This window comes from Aphidius gifuensis, linkage group LG2 (genome assembly GCF_014905175.1).
Source record: "Aphidius gifuensis isolate YNYX2018 linkage group LG2, ASM1490517v1, whole genome shotgun sequence".
NCBI lineage: Eukaryota > Metazoa > Arthropoda > Insecta > Hymenoptera > Braconidae > Aphidius > Aphidius gifuensis.
This window is the reverse complement of record NC_057789.1, coordinates 17450466-17472681: the sequence shown is the minus strand read 5'-3', so window position 1 is coordinate 17472681 and position 22216 is coordinate 17450466. Positions and strand designations below refer to the sequence as shown.

At 29.6% G+C, this 22216-nt stretch overlaps 1 protein-coding gene across 1 annotated transcript; it reads right to left on the bottom strand.

Moving 5' to 3' along the window:
• Positions 1-1866: 1866 nt before the first annotated feature.
• Positions 1867-16178, bottom strand: LOC122849219 (ribonuclease Z, mitochondrial-like). Its single transcript, XM_044147881.1, has 5 exons — positions 15765-16178; positions 14944-15691; positions 14127-14860; positions 4128-4471; positions 1867-4051 (listed from the first exon to the last, which is right to left on the bottom strand). Exons 1-5 carry the CDS (start codon positions 15975-15977, stop codon positions 3649-3651), a joined length of 2442 nt encoding a protein of 813 aa, XP_044003816.1. The 5' UTR covers positions 15978-16178; the 3' UTR covers positions 1867-3648.
• Between the last annotated feature and the right edge of the window lie 6038 nt (positions 16179-22216).

Here is a 22216-nt window from a genome sequence, read left to right as displayed (position 1 = left end):
TAACTTGGAATAATCATAAAAATAATGCTGTCACTTTGTCAATGTATGGGATTTGTGGGTAGAGATGCGCAATGGACCAAAATGATTAATCAGCTCATAGCAATAATTTAAAAGTTATAATGATTTTTAATAATAAATTGAAGAACTATCAATGGAATTTTTTTGCATATAATGATTCTCCAAAAAATTATCCATCGATTGCAAAAAAAAAAACTTAAATAAAATGAAAAATAAAAAAGTTCAGGCTGCCTGCACCCCTAAATCTTAATTAATTAATATTAATTAAACCATTTACTCCCAAAGAAAATTTACTTCACTCTAATATTCTCCAAAAAAAACTCCAATAGAATAAGTATAACAGCTTATTCTAATTCCATCAAACTTAGGCTAATTAAATGGGATCTGTAAATATTTATTACTATCTCATTCATGTTTTTCGACAAATTATAACCTATCTTAATTTTTTATCAACTGATGGCAATGTGTTTGATTTAATAATATTTTCAATTAAGTTTTGACCATTTTAATGTTGTATATGCTGTTGTTGATGTATTAATATAGTTGGAACAACATGTTAACACCGAATACAACAACACAATAACAATGGCACTTGACATTGATTTAATTGTTACATCTGGTTAATGTTTTAATAATATGCTCCAATGGCACTTTTATTGAAAATATTTCATAAATAAATTAAATATTTTTGACATTATTGCCTCTGTGACAATGAGGCAAGATATTTGTCTATTATTTTCTTTACAGTTTACTCAATAGTATTTACGTATAACCATTGAATTGCATATTAAATTAACTTAGCCACTATTTTAAATATATCGATTTATTGAATGTATCGAACGTATAACGTGTATGTGTATGTGAGCGAATGAAAATAAATGTGTCGACAGCGTCAGCCAATGAAATGACGAATAAAGGTGTGACACGTGAAGTTAGCTATTAGTACCTTGTTCTTTTTTATATAGGATAAATGGTCTAGAAAAAAAATAATTTTAGAATCGATTTTAATAGTATTTTGTACGAAGAATAATATTAATTAAACAGCAATATCGTATCTTTAGTATTTTTCGAGATTTTAAGCAATAAAGATGAAAAATATCGAAATTTTTCACTAATTTTTTATTATTTTGCTAATTTTTTTTCTCCTTGACGAGTTTTATCGAATACTATTATCAAAATCGAAAAAAAAAAAAAAAAATTAATATATCGAAATTTATAAATTATCGCATCTCGAAAACTATTCGAGATATCTAAATTTTCATTCCAACTTTTTGTTTTAACTTGACGAGTTTTATCGAATGACCTTATTAGATTTTAGAAATAATCATTATTATACTAAGTATATATACATAAACGATAAATAGCCGTATTTTTCATATTAAACTCTATTTTTAACCACTTTGCCCATTCGTAGGAATTTTTTCCGTATTTTTTCCGTATTTCTGAGAAACTTTCTCCTACAAGAAACCAACATAAAAATGGGGTGTCTCGGATATCGTAATATCCCCATTTGCTTCATTAATTATTATTGCGCCGAGATGAAAAAACTGAGGTATTTTGACGAAATACAATTGTGTTTGATACTTGAAATTGTGTTTCTGAGCGCCATTAAAAGTACTTTTCGAATACCGATTGAAAAGTATTTTTAGCAAGATAATTATGTTTGACGAGTATTTGAAATACAATTGTATCCGGTTAAAATACTTGCTCGGGATACTCAAAAATACAATTGTATCCGGTTAAGGTACATTCTCAGCTAGATTTTGTGGGCGTGTCCTAAATAAAATCCTATGCTTTTTACATTGGAGATTTTGTCCTACCAACCCCAAAAAACCAAAAGTTTGAACTTTTCGTGATCATTTTTTTTGTGTTAACATTTTATTTTTTCCATTATTAATTAATCTTATGCAATATATTCCAATAAAAACCAATTATATATTGATAAAAACAATTATTCTATAATATTTATTCATTTCAATATTGCACACAAAAATTTTTTTTGTTAGTATGCATCACTGATTTGTATCAGTATGAAGTTTTTTATTTATATCCAATTAATATTAATATTTATTATCAATCTCAATTTTATATAGTTAATAAAAACATTTTTAATAATATTTTCATTAATGTTTGCATTTATGATGCTCTATTATTTTGTAATGAAATTTCTTTTATGCAAGTTTAAATTTTCCCGCTTTTTCAATATTATGGCTCTTCATTAGAAAATCAGTAAAAAAACAACTTTTTACCACATATTTTTAATTAAAATAACGAAATCAGTTCTCTAACCCCATATAAACCAGGTATTAAAAAATTCCTTATTATTTTTACTATTATCTATCAGTTTTCCAATAAAATCTTATATTTAGAAATGTAATTTAGTTATGATCAAAAAAATTTCAAACATCCCCTCCCATAAGAGCCCATGTTTAACCTCTCTAAAAGTAGCCAACTTTAATTAATTATTATAAAAAAAATAAGTCTGTAACATAATATATCATTTCACGAAATGATTTATCAATATTTCAATTACATACTGTATAAATTTCAAGAAATTCTTATATTCGGAAGGTAGCTGAGAATGTACCTTAAAATACCCGCTGATTATTTGAAAAAAATAATTCCAACAAGAGTGCGTTTTACATATATATTTGTTTACATAAATTCGTTTCTACCCGGGTTCGATCCTACGTTTTCCTAATTACTAAACCTACACTCTACCGCGAGACCATTTTTACAAGTTAATAAAATTTGAAATTTTGTTGACATAACCTACGAAGTCGATACAAATATAATTTATTTAAAAAATTAAAAAAGAGATTCACTATCGTTATTTTAGATTACGACTCGATTTATTTGACTATACATCCTTTCCTAATCAACATTTGCCATAATTAATTATAGTTAAATAGCTATTGGCAAATGTATGTAAGGAAAAGATGTGGTGTCCCTAGCATGATTACTAGAATAAATTGGAAATGTTAATATAAGGATAGAAAAAATTATTAAATAATTATTAATTAATTCATAAATAAATTATTTAACTCTAAAAATAATTGGAGTTTATTATATAATACGGTGCTATGATATTGAAATTTTTCTAAGTCCAAAAACTGGAGTATCAGAATACTTTTCAAAGACTTTTAAAATACCCAAACATTTAAAATACCTGTCAGGGATAATTGTATCCGAGAACCGATATTCGAGCTCTTCATTTACTTCTTTCATAATACCACCAAAATATCGAAAATACTCATAAGTATTCTCACAATACCTCATAAACATCGCCGGATATAATTCAAACACTATAAAATATCAATAATACTATTCGAATACTTGATTTTTTCATCTCGGGTGGTTGCCTCTGAGTAAATAGAAACAAAAAGACTTAAATAGAATTAAATATATCTACAGTGTATAGCTTATAATTAATCAAAAGAGACAGCTTGGAATTCACTATCCCTTAGAAGCTTCACGCCAGTGGCCACCATATGGCGAATAGCTATTACTTCCTAATAGAGTGTAGACATCATGTATCAAGGATGAAAAAAAATTGGAAGTAAAAAAATAAATAATGCGTGGAAATCAGTTTTTCCTGAAAACGTTTTGTTAATCACAATTTTGAAAGATTCAATCTTGTCTTTTTTTTTTTAATATTCTTTGTTCAGCTTTTTTTTCTAATGTCATACAAAAATCACTAAACATAAAACCTAAACTTGGATAAAACAATGGTAGTAATGATAATTCAGACAAACTAACTTGCATATTATCGAAGGCAATACCAACATTGTTTAAGCTATAAACAGTCGATGATTCAGGAAGCTTCGGCATTTTAGAATAACGTTGACTGAAGTGTGTTAATAATGTAAATTTTGCATTCATATCTTGACCAATTTTAATTGCCTGAGATATTGTTGAATGTGCTTTCTTTCGTGCGTCATCTTCAAGTGTATCTTCCATAGTTGCTTCGTGAATCAATAGGTCACAATTTTTTCCAAGATCAACCAGAGTTGTGCAGGGTTTTGTGTCACCACTGTGTCGAAACATAAAACAATTGATTGCCAATAAATAATAATTATTATATGCGATAATAAAGTAATATTACATACCTGTAAACAATTTTTTTTCCATTTTCAAGAACTAATGAAAGCCCGAATGCATGTAAACAATGATTTACTTCGACAGTATTTATGTCTTTAATCTTAAGTATTTTGTTAATTTCATCGTCAACATCGGGTTTCATTTGTCGGAGATTCATTATTAAACATTGATTTGGAACAAGATTAAATGTATTTTTGATATTCTCAATCTTTCGATCATAAAATTGAAGCCAAGACTCAATTTGTTTGGGTGCAAATAAATAAACTGGAAGTTCTGTTACTCGCTGACGTTCCTGGAGAATACCCAGAAGACCTAAGTGATGGTCAGCGTGGAGGTGAGATATGTAAATTGCCTGGAAAATTAAACGAATTTGAAGGGGGGTTGGTGTCCACTAACCAAGATTTCCACACAAGTTCTTGGTTCAAGTCCATTGATTACCAAGAACAACTATATTTTTCTCATATTTCACCGAAAAATAAAGTTGCTTTTAGTATTATAGTTGAATGCAAATTGGAAGGTAGGACGAGTTTTTTGTGCTGAAGACACATGCTCCTAATCATGCTTACATAAAAAAAAATTAAGGCCCTTTATGCCCAAAATCTATGGGGATAACTATCGCATCTATAGGGTTCTGACCTATTCGCCATGGCATCTGGTGGCGCATAGTGAACTGTTTCCAAATGATTGAAATCACATTGAAAATTTTATATGGTATAGTTTGTTAACCATAGCATACTATAGTAAAATCGTTTGGAATGCGCCATATTGCCTCACAGATAAGCTTTTACACAATAAATGTGTGCGTGACCGGTCAAACCCCGCCCATAGGTCAGATCCCTATAGTAGTTTGTGTATGGGCGGAGTGCGCAAGGCATATATCGTTTTACGTAATAACTAAATTAATCCAAATGCTCTCTTCAAAACTTCTATAATGACAAAAAGAATGAATTAAAAAATGGTACTAGTATATGAGTCAAAATTATATTTTTATGTCAATTTACTCTCGCCTAATACATATATTTAATACTACTATATTGCGCATAGGGTATGATTTTGTTCGGATTCATTACGGTGCAGACAATCTCTCTGTCGCAGTCATACTGCTCGACAAAAATCTTTTGCGCATGGCCGAATTATTATTCGAGTGGGAGCTCGGAAACATTCGGCAACGCACACAAATTCATTGTGTATACGTGTAAACCGAACGGATTATTTGGACATGCGCAAAAAATTTTTTTCGAGGAGTATGACTGCGACAGAGAGATTGTCGGCAGCGTAATAAACGTAATAAATCCGAACAGCCCACTTATGGGAAAGCATAGGCGATGCGCAATATAGTAGTATTAAATATATGGCCTAATACACTGAAATATAATAAAACTGGAAGCCGAACTTCGTGTCGCCGAGAGAGAAACTCAATGGTTGGCCTGTTGTCCTTGTCGGTACAGTCACGTCAACTATAATTGGTTGAGACTACTGAAATACAATGTAACTTTTATACCGTGTAGTACTTGTTTGTTTTGACGTTGACTGTACAAGATTTAATGTGCGCATGCGTGAGTGAGAGGGAAAGCCAACCAATATATTGCTATCTCTGGCGACACTCCGTGCATTGGCTAAGCATAGGAGTTCACCTTCCAGTTTTATTATATTTCAGTGGCCTAATATTGTACACATATGCATGTATAAACGCGCATGCGTATTAGCCGGGATAGTTCAGCGCGTATTCTTCACTGAAATATAATAAAACTGGAAGGTGAACTCCTATGCTTAGCCAATGCACGGAGTGTCGCTAGAGATAGCAATATATTGGATGGTCTTCCCTCTCACTCACGCATGCGCACATTAAATCTGGTACAGTCAACGTCAAAACAAACTAGTACTATACGATATAAAAGTTACATTATATTTTAGTACAGTCTCAATAACTTTAGTTGACGTGACTGTACCGACAAGGACAAAAGACCATCCATTGAATCTCTCTCTCGGCGACGCTAAGTTCAGCTTCCAGTTTTATTATATTTCAGTGGTATTATTTCAAATAATCTTTTATAATTTTATTCTATTAAAAATTAAACAAAAGTAGTGAAATAACATCAAAACAAAAATTGTTAATTTTTATATACAAAAGTAACTCATTTTTTCCCTTTTGAATAAACAAAATATGTGAAATAAAAATATAAATAAAAAAAATTGGGTTATTCTTTTAAAATCACAAAATCAAATTTACAAACTATCGTAAGATATAACCACCTAATTTTTTTTATTTATATTTTTATTTCACATATTTTGTTTATTTCCAAGGGAAAAAATGAGTTACTTTTGTATATAAAAATTAACAATTTTTGTTTTGATGTTATGTGCTAAAAGGTTGCATGATATTACCCAGGTAGGAGTTCTCGGGCTTGAACAACTGTGCCAGGCTTAAGCGAGGGTCGTGTTTTGGGAGCACAGGCTTGACACAAGCTTGTGCCCATTGTTTTCCCTGGCCTCACACGAGCCTCGTTAACACAGGCTTGACACAAGACCAAGAAGACTAGAAATACAGGAGGACGAACTTGCCTCAAAAAACCGTTCCGCTATGTGATCGCCGCATAATTGAGGGGCGCTAGTAGTACCCGGGTAACGTGCGCGACTTGTATCGCTTTTTTTTTACAATGCGCACAATACAAACATACTCTGACAAACATCATGTGTATATGCTCTATTAGTGTTTGTCAGAGTATGTTTGTATTGTGCGCATTGTAAAAAAAAAGCGATACAAGTCGCGCACGTTACCCGGGTACTACTAGCGCCCCTCAATTATGCGGCGACCATATAGCGGAACGGTTTTTATATACAGGCGAGATAGGGAGTAAGTCCTCCTGTATTTCTAGTCTTCTTGCACAAGACTGTCCCCGTTGTTTTTAACCGGCCTCACACAGGCCCTCAATAGTCCAAGCTGGTGTCAAGCCTGTTTATTTTGTTTTCTCCGGCCTCACACGAACCTTGTGTCAACCTCGTTTTACCAAGCCTGACACAGGACTTGACTCGTGCATATATTCAATTAAAAAAAAAAAATTATATTAATTAGATCTATAAATTGTAAATAGAAATTTTATATAACAATTATTAGGTTTTGACTATCGTGCCAGGCTTTTACAAAGACTGTGTATTGAGTCTCGAATAAATTCATTCGTATCAAAAATTATTACTGACTCTTTCATGAATACCCCGGTGGTTGACATGAAAGAGCACTGGAGATCTGCCTGAGAGGCCTAGGATTGATTCCCCATTACGTCGTTTATTTTCGTTCATATTATTATTAGACGGTAAGCTGATGGAAAAAAACCGCCACAGAACGGCCACGTACAAATAATTGTTAAATAACAGTTTTTTATACCCACGTTACACCTATTGTCAAGCATTTTTTTTGTCGTCCGTCCACAGATAAGACAGGTAAAATATCGATAATTAAAACAACTCTTAATTGCTTGGTGTTTGTTTAATACTTTTAATTTTATATTATATTAAGTTAATTTTAATTTCTCAAGCAAATTAATTGTCGTACGGCCGAGATATTAATTTTTGAAAATTGAAAAAAACACGAAATATGAGGCACGTTAAAAATAATAATAATAATTCGTGTTTTTTTAAATTTTCAAAAATTAATATCTCGGCCGTATGACAATTAGTTTACTTGAGAGTTTAAAATTAACTCAATATAATATAAAATTAAAAGTATTAAACAAACACCAAGCAATTATGAGTTATTTTAATTATCGATATTTTACCTGTCTTATCTGTGGACGGACGACAAAAAAAATGCTTGACAAAAGGTATAACGTATTCTGGGTATAAAAAACTATTATTTAACAGGTATTTGTACGTGGCCGTTCTGTGGCGGTTTTTTTCTATCAGCTTACAGACTGTATCGTTAATTCAAATAGTATCGCGTTAAAAATAATAATGTCAAAAGTAATAAAGTAATAATAATAGTTTCTTCATATTTTTTTATAATTTTTTTTGCAAGACTGTGTCAAACCTGGAAACACAAGCCTGTGTCAAGCCTGATACACAAGCCTGTATTGTTGATACACTAGTCCGACACCAGCAAATACATCGTAAACATTCCAGGCTGGACATAGGCTTGTGTTACCAGGCTTGTCCCAAGCTTGTGCCCGTCGTCACTTCCTACCTGGGTATTAGGATTTTTTTCCTTCTCAAACAGCTCTTTGATGACCTCTATAAAGCTAGCTTACCAACATGGGCACAAATAAAACAGACTATACTAGTAATTTTGGGTTCTTTTGGGGCTTTTTTTTGGTGCACGGAAAAAAAAAGGTAGATAATACCGAAAAAAATGTAAAATTTACAGTTTTAAAGGCAAATTTTGTGACAGAGGATGAAAAAGGTAAATATTACGTTTTTTGCAATTAACTATAGAAAAACGCAGAAATTATCTTTTTGAAAGATAAAAACCAATGAGCTAATATTTACAATAAAAAAAGATAAAAATTAACGTTAACGATAAAGATTAACGTATCTTTGCAAAACAGTAAAAAAGTATTTTTGGTTTTTCAAAGACGTGATTTTTTTTTTTTTTTTTGGTTCTCAACTGTCTGGGCCGGGATTCAAACCTACGACTCTACCCAAACCTGTATTAAACCTATCGTTTGAAACCTCGTGCGTTATCCCCTTAAGCCATCGCGCGTTACTATAAAAGATTGAAAATTTTCGTCTTTATTAATAATGACCTTCCATCAATACAGGAAAAAGATTCGTTAAGTATTAAGGTGTATGAATCGAGACATAAATGACAAAAAACTTCGAAGTTCGTCAAATTTCTCAACAAGATTGATTGATTTTTTGTCTTTCTCGTTTTGAAAAATAGAAAAAAAAACAATTTCTAAACTTGAAAAACAACAATAAAATTATTTGTTCATTGTAAAATTAAATAATAATAAAAAAATTATGAAACAGTTGCTGAAGCAACTGTGCCTGCCCTTGCGGGGGAAATTTTAATTTCTTAACTTTAAATTTTTTATTTCTGTAATTTTCTTTTTCATCAATGTATTTTTTGTTGTGTTTTTATCACTCAGTTTTATTTTTTTTCTTCATTTTTGGATTGTTCCCTTCTTGTCTTCTTTTACCCATTTCGATTTTATTGGCTTAAGATTTCAAAACCCTGGTGAAAATAATATGGCAGATTATGTCATAATATGACATAATCTGACATCTCCTGTCATTATTACTTTTCAGAATTTATCGGAAAATGCCGGAATTTCTAAGGTTATTTGGACTTCCGACAAATTCCGACAAATGCTGACAAGATTTTTTTTGGGGGATTATGCCATATTATGAAATAATCCGCCATTTTTTAACGTCAATTTATAACATTTTATGTCATAATATGACATAATTTACCAACTTTTTATGGTATTCTATGGCATATTATGTCATAATCTGCCAATTTTTTATGGCATATTATGCCATAATATGACATAATCCCTCAACTTTTTATAGCAATTTATGGCACATTATGTCATAATATGGCATAATCCGCCGCAACTTTTTATGGCATCTGGCGAATTTCTGATATTTATTAAACATAATTATTTACGTATTTTTCATTTTTACTTCTTTCAAACAATTACGGGAAACATTGATTATTTAAATTTTTCTTTTATTATATCGTCATATTTTTTGGATATGAATATGATGGATCCATATCGTATATATAAGAACTAGTTGTGAGATGACCACATGCGAGAAACTTTAAAAAGCAATGTACAAGAAGAAATGTAAAAAAAATGGTACCTCTCGAAAAATTTCTTGCGTAATAATTTGATAAAAAAGTCACATAATTAAAACAACGACGTGGCCGAGAAGAAAACATTTACTAAAAAAATTATTATCAAAATGATTACGCCATTACAAAATTTTTAGATGTCAGAATATGGCATTTTCTGGCAAATGAAGTTCGTCAGAATATGCCATATTCTGTCATATTCTTACATGATTTTTGTATGCCAGAATATGCCATTATCTGGCAAATGAATTTTCGTCGAAATATGGCATATTTTGTCATATTATGTCAGATTATGTCATATTATGCCATATTATGACATAATTCGCCAAATTATTTTCACCACGAAAATTCTCTTGTATCTGTTTTCAAATTGATTAAAAATGATAGATGTTTTTTTTTTTCTATTGATGATGTGGAGTTGTTGCATTGTTTTCGTTTTTATTTTTATGTCATCAATTTTTGGTTATTATATGATGTTTTTAATTTGACTGAAATGGATTCTGATTATTCTCTACATTATTATATCTTAGGTCACATATATTATATTATTTTTTTCTGTTTTTTTTTAAATTTGTCATTTCATTTTGATTTTTGTTTGTGATTTATTCGATAATTTCTCTTAGATTTCTATTCACATAATAGAGGTGGTAACATAATTGAAATCATATTTTTTTTTATATATCCAGTAGTTTTTCTTTCATATTTTTCCATATTTATCATATTTTTTCTTATATTCAGTGATTTTTCCATGATATTTTCCTATTTTTTTTTTACATTTTTTTTTATATTTAGTGATATTTTCCCATATCGTATTTTTCTTTATATTCAGTGATTTTTCTTCCATATTTACTGATATTTTTCCATAATTATCGGATTTTTCTTTATATTCAGCGATTTTTTCTTTATATTTACTGATATTTTCCCATATTTATCTTTTTTTTTTTTTATATTCAGTGATTTTTCTATATTTTCTTTTATATTTAATGATATTTTTCATATTTATCGTATTTAGATTAAGGGACTTAGAAAATTTTCGGGGGGGTCCAGATGAAAAGCGAAAACAATAGGAAATTAAAATTCCCTAAAAAAAGAAAACGCAATCAATTATTAACATAGACATTTAAGTTTTAATAATAATTTTACAATAAACAATTAATTTTATTGTTATTTTTCGAGTGATATTTTTTTTTACAGTAATATTGAAGTTTGTCTTGTCTTCTTTAAAACAAAAAAAAAAAAAAAAAAGAAATATATTAGTATTATTAAAATAGAAATTTAATTTTTAATAATAATTTTACAATAAACAATTAATTTTATTTTTATTTTTCAAGTTTATGAATTTTTTTTTCACAGTCATATTGAAGTTTGTCTTGTCTTCTTTAAAACAAAAAAAGAAATTTTAGAATCATTTAATTATCAAAATAGAAATTTAATTTTTAATATTAATTTTACAAAAAACAATTTTTTTTATTGTTGTTTTTTAAGTGATAATTCTTATCATTCAATTATATAATAGCACGTCTCAAGCCCTTTAAAACAAAAAAAAAATTATTGAAATCGGTCAACTATTGAAGCTAGTATCCAATTGTTATTTGTTAATATCAATTTAACAATAAACAATTCTTTTACAAATATACAATTATTCTTCGGCCGCGCATGTTTCGAAAACGAAATTCGGCTCAGAGTTTGATTTGAAAGAAAAAAGGAAAGATATATATTTAAAGAAGACAGATATAATAGGAACCGAATGAACGAGCGTAACCGAGTGTGAGCGCGACATCAATATATTTCCCTCTCAACTTTCCCCTGAAACTTTTAGCGCCCCCACTACTCACAACGATTACGCGATTAATTCAAACTTTGAACCTTGATATTAAATCAACCCTTCTATAAAAAAAAAAAACTAAAAAAACCAAAATATTGCAAATTTTTTTCTCTACAAAAAGTTACTAAACTTTATCCCTGTAGAATTATTTTTTCTGTTTTTTTTAAAATAAACTTTATTTATTTTTTTTCAATCCTTTCCCGGGGGTTGATGCAATTTTTTTTTACACATCTTGAATCAGCTAGTCTCAAGGAACCTACCCATATTTTTCATTTTTCTTGTTGAGAAATTTGACGAACTTCGAAGTTTTTTGACTGGACTATGTATATAATAATATATTGTGATACTAGGGGGTTAAGTAGTGTTTGATAAAATTCTGCTTAACCCCATAATCTCACATATATTTTTCCTCACGTGGGCATTTTTTTTCTACTTTTTTAAACGCGTTTGTTGTGGTAAAGTGAATTATTATCTCACTTTTCGCTGTACACGTCTTTTTCACTTTAACCGAAACTTCCGGTAAAATGATTTTTACGGTAAAATGAAAGTTACGCACGGTAAAGTGAAAAAGACGTGTGGAGCGGAGAGTGAGATAATAGTTCACTTCACCACCGCAAACGCGTGGAAAAAAGTAGTAAAAAAAATGCCTCAGTGAGGAAAAAAAAATTAAAAACTTTAAAATGTTTAAAAATTAAAATCTAACCGATTATTCAGAATTTTGTAATGTATTTCAGCTAATTTAGCTAGAATTAGTAGAGGATAAAATCAAATAAATTGATTTATAATTTTTATAATGATTTCCGAGCCATCTGATAGAATTATTTTAATTTACTTGGGCAATTATAGCTAAGAAATTTATAGAGATTTGTGAGAAAGTTATAACTTTTTCTTAGCTACTGCATTTCCTTAGTATTTGACTATATATATAATATAAAATACTAAGGAAAAGCAGTAGCTAAGGAAAAAATGAAGCTAAGGAATTAATGTTGCTTAAAACATAATTCTTCTGGCAATATTAATTCCTTAGCTACATATTAATTTATTTAACAAACAAAATACATGTAATTTTATTTTTAAAAAATAAAAATGTCCAAGGAAAATCAGTAGCTAAGAAAAAGATGGAGCTGAGGAATTAATGTTGCTTACCACATAATTTCTTTTCCTCATATATTTATTCATTGAATAAATAAGATTTACGTAATCCATTTCGATAAATTAAAATACCAACTGGCACATGATTCTCTCTGGAATTCCAAAGTTACCTTTGAAAAAGGTAAATTTTACGGGTTCTACTCGTAACGGTTTGCATCAGTAACTCGTCGGTAAGCATGGTCACACGTAATGTATGCCTAGCGAGAGGGGCAAAAATTAACTTGAAAAAACGGAATTTTTCCTTTTTGAAGATACAATTTCAAAACTGTAAGTTAAATCTTTGAAAATTTTTTTCTATCAAGATAAACCAACGCTACTAGGGCCATAATTCTGTGCAATTTATGTGTAATTTAGAGTATAAATTTCAAGTAAATCGGATGATCTCTTTTTTTTTAATCAATTAATTTTTTCTTCTCTACCTGAAAGCCAAGATAGCACAACTTTTTTTTTTATCAAGATTAAACGACGCTAATAGGGCCATAATTTTGTACAATTTATGTGTAACGTAGGTTATAAATTTCAAGTGAATCGTATAATAACTTTTTTTTCGAATCAATTAACTTTATATTAACAATATTATTATAATTAAATTATATTATTTTAGTAGAGATATTAAAATAGTTACACAACTGCAATATCAATTGAAACGTATCATATAATAAAATCAAAGAAAGCAGCAATGTTTGTAAAGCAATTTTATTTTTTTGCACTTGCTTTAACTGCAGGTGAGCCAGGTAAAAAATCGAAATTGTGAATAGCTAGCAAGTCTGATATTCTTTGTTTTATTATATCAAGTTAATTTATATATCCCAATAGAATTAATTGTCGCTAATTCGAGATATTAATTTTTGAAAATTCAATACACCATCATTTGACTGATAAAGTAAGAGTTCGAATCCCGGATGAGGCAACTATTATTAGTCCCCAGCCTACGGACTACAAGCAAATAAAATAACTTGATAGAAAACGATACCAGTTGTCTTGACAAATATTCAAAAGAAGTTGAAACCCCCTAGCGGGCTTCAGAGCTTTATTAACGCTCCTTCGGCTCTAATACTTAGTCTACGTTAATTTCATCAAAAGTTATTCAAATTATTCTTTTTCGTCAACAAGTTTAGTTCTAGGCTGAGTTTTCAACACCCAGCCTACATAAAAATTGCACAAGTGTAATAAAGCTCATGAGAATTATGATGACAATAGGCCGAAAGATAATGAAAATTGAAAAGAAAAAACTAATACCTTAATACTTGTGAGGATGTTATCAGCTTCTTTTACACCGAAAAATCTAATAATTTGTCCAACAGTACCTTCACCACAATCCAAAACAATGCTTGAACTCTGATCAATTCTTAGAAGCAATCCAGACGTATTTCTAACTTTATTTGGTATAGAAGATCCCGTACCAAGTACTATAAGCTTTGGAAATTCAGATTGATCATTTGAATTTTTTAACTGATTGTTTATGTCAATCTTCAAATTTTCGAGTGTCTCTTGAAAACCTTCGATACTGAAAACTTTTGCGATATCCGCATTTGAATCAATTTTTACAATCTGTGACGAATCCAGACCCGTAAGAGGTCTCAAATGTATGTAATCCAATGTTTGCGCTCGATAAATTTTTAAACTATCTTCAACACACTCTTTATCAATATTTTTTAATAACTCATTATCGTTTAAGTTTTTATCGTATATAGTTGGAAATATATTTGGATGAAGAAGTGTTAATTGATGTTGAATTCGATGGAGCGCTTCATAACTATAACAATTATTATACTCATTAATAATAATATGTTCAGTTGTTTTGGGAAATTTTATCATCCAGTCACGATATTTTTTTGAGTTAAGAATATTTTCTGGTGTAAAATGAACAATAAACATTGCTTGATTTTCTAATTTTCCCGTCGACTGATAATCATCAAAGCTTTTATTTTTAATCAATGAATTCAGATAATCATCATCAGGTATTTCCAGAACTGAAAATAAAAAATATTGTTAATCATATGTGATCAAAATCAGTAATGATGTAAAAAAATATGATTGAAGACATTTTTTTTACCAATAAAAACTGGTCCTGGTATATCTGGAGTATGAACATCCTCACTTTTAACAATTGTACCATCAGGGAGAGTTACATCTTGACCAGTTTTTAATTCACTACAAATCGGACCAGACTTGACACCATAGTCTACTAGTTTTGATAAATCAAGACTACCCGGTTGTTTATGCAATTTGCAAATATATACGATACAACCATGTATTTTATCGACCGTTTTTTTGTTATTATAAGAATTGAAATATTTAGTTGGTAAATTATTACTTCGAGAACTAACATTTCTTTCACTTCTTTTATTAAATTCATGTAGATAATAATCGGCGCCATCAGCATCAACAATCATACCATAATCAACTTTGCTGTTTTTTTGTGTTTTTGTTAAATTAACATATTGAACTGACATACATGAATCTTTAAATTCGTTGTTATCATCACAATTATTTTCAGTGACTGATAAATCCTTAAGTAAGATAAATCTACGTGTTGCATGAAATAATTCAGAGATTCCTCGTGGACCATGAAGATTAATATTTGGTACGCCACAATCTTGAATCGTCAATGCCATTCCTGGTAATCCACCCATGTTTTTCCAAGTTGGCATGGTAAAAAAAATATGGTCAAGTTGACCAATTTTCAGATGATGCTCATTAGCAAGTCGTTGGCTACCTTCACCACAATTAAATAAATATTTTGAAAAATTTGTCGAAACATATAAACTACTTGGTACTCCTTTTGTTCCACTTCCTAGTATCTTGAATTTAATGCAACGTTAATTATTTGAATGTTTACTTATTCGTTTGGTTTTATAAAAAATTTCAAGTTACCTGGAGATAAATTTTTCCTGGCACATTGTTTTTATCAAGTATTTTTGAACGCTTTCCATGTTTAGCCTTTTGTAATAATTTCTGCACTTGTTTTTGTGACATGTCACTTTTACTGAGACTACTTTTCGAATAATAATTATTGTCCATCGAGACGGTAGTTTTTTGTAATCTACATAATAAGTTTTTTATTGCTTTTGATTTTTCTATAATCATTTAAAATCGTTTTTTTATACGAAGTTAGTAGGTTCTAATCAAGAGAATTAGAATATGCTAAAAATTACTAGAAATAGAGTTGACAAACTCACTACAGTTGAGCTTGCCAAATGCCAATGTTAATTTCGGGGTTAGGAGTTAGGAGTGTTAGGACAACGCAGGGGTATAGCACCATATATTTAATACTACTGTATATTGCGCATACTGCATAGGGTATGATTTTGTTCGGATTCATTACGGTGCAGACAATCTCTCTGTCGCAGTCATACTGCTCGACAAAAATCTTTTGCGCATGTCCGAATTATTATTCAGGATGATTCGCATTCGCGTCGTGAGTCGCTCGGCACTGACGCAGGCACTTGCGACTTTTCTAAAACGAAGACGCAGAATGCTTGCGGCTTGACGCAGAGCCCGCGACACCACCTTGCGTCTTTTTCGAAATAATAATCCGCCATTGTTGTTGACATATATTTATTTGTTTACATATTGTGCAACAACCTAACCCTCAAATAATAAATATGTCAACAACAATGGCGGATTATTATTTCGAAAAAGACGCAATCAACTGCAAGCATTCTGCGTCTTCGTAAATGCAACCTCACTAAATAAACAACTAGAGATGTAAAAATACCGGTATTTTTTTTTTTCGGTATTAATACGGTATTGATACGGTATCACCGTATTTAATACCAAATGGGTGTTCTGCAGTGATGGGTAAATGGTCGATTTTTGAGGTTTCTTACACTTACAGTAAGATACTGTAAGATACTGTAAGAAACTGTAAGATACCTGAGACGCCATTTTTGAACATTCTTACCGACTGTCGACTCGACAATTAGCTGTCATTGCTCGATATATGTTGGTACATGTATTTTATTTGTTAAATAAATATATAAGATATCAAGGAGAAGCAGTGGCTAAGAAAAGATGTAGCTCGGAAATTAATGTTGCCAAACAATTATGTTTTAAGAAAGTAATGTTGCTTGAAACAGAATTTTTTTGGCAACTGTAATTCCTTAGCTACATCTTTTCCTTAGCTACTGCTTTTCCTTGGACAGTTTTATTTATCAAATAAATAATATACATGTAATTTTATTTAAAATAAATAAAAATGTTCAAGGAAAAGCAGTAGCTGAGGAAAAGATGTTTCTAAGGAATTAAGGTTGCCAAAGAATTATATTTTAAGCAACATTATTTCCTTGAAACATAATTTTTTGGCAACCTTAATTCCTTAGCTACATCTTTTCCTTAGCTACTGCTTTTCCTTGAACGTTTGTATTTTTAAAAAATAAATTTACATGTATTTTATTCATAAAATAAATAAAAATGTCCAAGGAAAAGCAGTAGCTAAGGAAAAAATGTAGCTAAGGAATTGAGGTTGCCAAAGAATTATGTTTAAAAAAAATAATGTGGTTTAAAATATAATTCTTTGGCAACCTTAATTCCGTAACTACATCTTTTCCTTAGCTACTGCTTTATTAAAAAATAAATTTACATGTATTTTATTCATAAAGTAAATAAAAATATCCAAGGAAAAGCAGTAGCTAAGGAAATAATGTAGCTAAGGAATTGAGGTTGCCAAAGAATTATGTTTAAAAAAAATAATGTGGTTTAAAATATAATTCTTTGGCAACAATCCTATACTCCTGGACATTTGTATTTTTAAAAAGTAAATTTACATGTATTTTATTCATAAAATAAATAAAAATGTCCAAGGAAAAGCAGTAGCTAAGGAAAAGATGCGTGGCTAAAGAATTACAGTTGCTTAAAAAATAATTCCTTATACCCACTGCAGCAACTGTAATTCCTTAGCTCCATCTTTTCCTTAGCTGCTGCTTGTTCTTGGGATTTTTATTAGGGAATTTTAATTTCCTATTGTTTTCGCTTTTCTTCTGGACCCCCCCCCCCCAACCATGGTAGACACCCCCCCTAAAAAATTTTCTAAGTCCTTTAATCTCAACCATGGTAGACACCCCCTCAAAAAATTTCCAAGTCCCTTAATCTTAACCAATACGATATATATGGAAAATATAGATAAGTCACTGAATATAAAGAAAAAAAAAGATAAATATGGGAAAATATCAGTAAATATAAAGGAGAATATAGGAAAGGGACTGAAAATAAAGAAAAAAACGATAAATATGGGAAAATATCGGTAAATATAAAGGAAAATATAGAAAAGTGACTGAATATAAAGAAAAAAAGATAAATAAGAGAACATATCAATTACACCCCCAAAATTTTCGAAGTTCCTTAATTAATCTAAACAAAATGAATATGGAAAATGAAGGAAAATATAGAAAAATAAAGAATATATAAACGAATAAACGAAAATATAGAAAAATCACTGAATATAAAGAAAAATACGATAATTATAGGAAAATATTAGGAAAATATGAGTAAACAAAAAAGAAAAGTATAGCAAAATATCATGGAAAAATCATATTTAGCAACAAGATTTTTCAACAAAAAGATTTTAAAAAAATTATTAACGTGATAAATTATTAAATATTTAAGTTAAACAAATTATATACGATCACTGGAGGATTAGTGAGAAAAATTGATGAACAATACCCATCAATAAATAATAAAGAAATAATGATACCAGTAGAAGCTTATATAAAATTCGATGACGATGAGGAAAATGAAAATATACCAAAAATTAATTTCGAGATTAAAAAAAATACAAGGAATTGTACATCTACCAATTAATTCATTTGCAGGCAAAATAATTTTAGCGAAAAAAAAAAAAAAAAAAAAAAGAAAACTATTCAATAATAATAATGACATTATTTAGATATCATCGCAATCATAATAGCAATAAATAAAGTGGAATTTATATATGCAATGTCAGGACGGTTATTGAAATGAAGAACAATAACATTAGTAGACGACAGTGATTATGAAGTAAAATAAAATTTGAATGAAAAAAAGTTTGATTAAACTAAACAAAGATAATAAATTTACCAGAGGAAATATATTTTAGATTGAACTAACTTTATGGAATGAAGAGGCAGAAAATTTCTAGGGAAAAAAGGGTGATGTGATAGCATCAAAGGAATTAAAAATAAATGAATATAAAAAAATTAAAAATATAACGACGACTTCAGCAACAACTAAAACGTTAAATCCTGATTCAACCGAGAGAAAAAAGTAAATAAAATAAATACAATCGAACTCGACAATTTTGTAATAAATATTTAACATTGACAGGCTAAAATCATAGTACAACAAAATGAACAAAAACGGAGAGTTTATAAGGTTAGAAGAAAGCGATTCTGGACATGGAGATGACCCATTAGAAGGAACAAGCAAAATGAATGAAAATTAAATAAATTTTAGTTGTAACAATAATCATTGTAACGATAGAGAATGAAATAAATTTGTAGTTACGAATTTCAATATATATTAAAGAAGAAATTAAAATTCCCCCCGCAGGGAAGGCACAGTTGCTTCAGCAACTGTATGATCATTTTTTTTATTTAATAAATAAATGACATGTATATATCGAATAAAAAAAAAATTGTGGCATGAAGGTTCCACTAAAAAATCATAGGAGGCGCTGGGAACGCAGTGTAAGATACCTCGATGTATGAAACCAATGATGTAAGATACAGTATCTTACATGGTATCTTACCCATGTAAGATACCAAGGTATCCTACCTACCCAACACTGGTGTTTTGTATGTTAAAATACGGTATCAAACTGAATTTTTGATACGATACCGTATTAATACCAAATACACCCCTATAGATGTAAAAAATACGGTATCAAAAGTTCAACATTGAGTGGCGCTAGTGTCAGTTTTACTGTCCGCCATCTTTTTTGTGCCGAACTTCAAACATTTTTAGTATTAAAATAAATGAAGCGAATTAATTATTTAATTATCAAGTCTAAATAATTAATTATTAAAATTAATAACATAATTATTTACAGACAATAAACAGACAAAAAAATATAAACTAACCTCGTTTGCTTATGCCACAGTATATTTTTAATTTAGATTTATTAAATTTCGTATAAATTAACATGTGACAACTTCCTTTTCTTAGCTACCATTTGTCCTATAGCTTTTTATTAATTTAATCAAATAAAAAGCTATGGGAAAAATATTAGCTAAGAAAAGAATGTTGCCTGCATGTTTATTCCTTACGCAAAATTAATTTCGTATAAATTAACATGTGACAACTTCCTTTCCTTAGCTACCATTTGTCCTATAGCTTTTTATTAATTTAATCAAATAAAAAGCTATGGGAAAAATATTAGCTAAGAAAAGGATGTTGCCTGCATGTTTATTTCTTTGGCAAAATTAATTTCGTATAAATTAACATGTGACAACTTCCTTTTCTTAGCTACCATTTTTCCTATGACCATTTATTTATTTAAATAAATAAAAAGCTATGGGAAGAATATGAGCTAAGGAAAGGATGTTGCCTGTATGTTATTTCTTTGACAAAATTAATTTCGTATAAATTAACATGCGGGACAATGCATGCAAACGCATATAGGGGATATTACCATATCCGCACCCGTATTCAGAGGATGTTTTCATTAGGGCGTTTTTTTCCGATGGTGGCGTTTGTGAAGCTTTTCGGTTTACATAACCTTAGAATAACCATTATATAACGCGGTCAGAGACAGTTGTTTTTGCGCACATTGCATCCGCCAGGTAACGGTTCCCTGGTGAAAATAATATGGCGGATTATGTCATAATATGCCATAATATGCCATAAAATGACAGGAAAATTATGGCATATTATGCCATATTATGGCATAATATGACATAATCTGACATCTTCTGTCATTATTACTTTTCAGAATTTGTCGGAAAATGCCGGAATTTCTAAGGTTATTTGGACTTCCGACAAATTCCGACAAATTCTTACAAGATTTTTTTTTGAGGATTATGCCATATTATGTCATATTATGACATATTATGACATAATGCGCCATTTTTTAACGTCAATTTATGGCATTTTATGTCATAATATGACATAATTTACCATCTTTTTATGGCATTCTATGGCATATTATGGCATATTATGACATAATCCGCCAACTTTTTATAGCAATTTATGGCACATTATGTCATAATATGGCATAATCCGCCGCAACTTTTTATGGCATTTTATGGCACCTGGCGAATTTCTGATATTCATTAAACATAACTATTTACGTATTATTCATTTTTACTTCTTTCAAACAATTACGGGAAACATTGATTATTTAAATTTTTGTATTATTATATCGTCATATTTTTTGGATATGAATATGATGGATCCATATCGTTATCGTATATATAAGAACTAGTTGTGAGATGACCACATGCGAGAAACTTCAAAAAGCAATGTACAAGAAGAAATGTAAAAAAAATGGTATCACTCAAAAAATTTCTTGCGTAATAATTTAATAACAAAGTCACATAATTAAAACAACGACGTGACCGAGAATAAAATATTATTTACTAAAAAAACTATTATCAAAATGATTTTGCCATTACAAACTTTTTAGATGTCAGAATATGCCATATTCTGACATATTCTGACATATTCTTATATGATTTTTGGATGCCAGAATATGACATTTTCTGGCATATGAATTTTGTCGGAATATGTCAGAATATGCCATATTATGACATATTCTGACATATTCTTACATAATTTTTGGATGCTATTTTCTGACAAATGAATTTTTGTCGGAATATGTCAGAATATGGCATATTATGACATACTCTGACATATTCTCACATGATTTTTGGATGCCATAATATGCCATTTTCTGGCAAATGAATTTTGTCGGAATATGTCAGAATATGGCATATTCTTACATGATTTTTGGATGCCAGAATATGCCATTTTCTGGCAAATTAATTTTGTCGGAATATGTCAGAATATGCCATATTATGACATATTCTGACATATTCTCACATGATTTTTGGATGCCATAATATGCCATTTTCTGGCAAATTAATTTTGTCGGAATAGCCAAATTATTTTCACCAGGGTTACCCAACCACGAAGAAACCTTATAAAAACTTAACCCCAAAATAACCTGATTTCAACCCACGAAACGGGTTGGGTCATACCGTTAGGGTTAGATTACTCCAATCTAAACAATCTTGTTGTATAATAAAGATAAAATAAGTACATAGTTTATTTATATATATTCATAATAATATAATAATAATAAAATAATGAAATTTAAGTCAAGAAAATAATGCATATTATTTTAATGATAA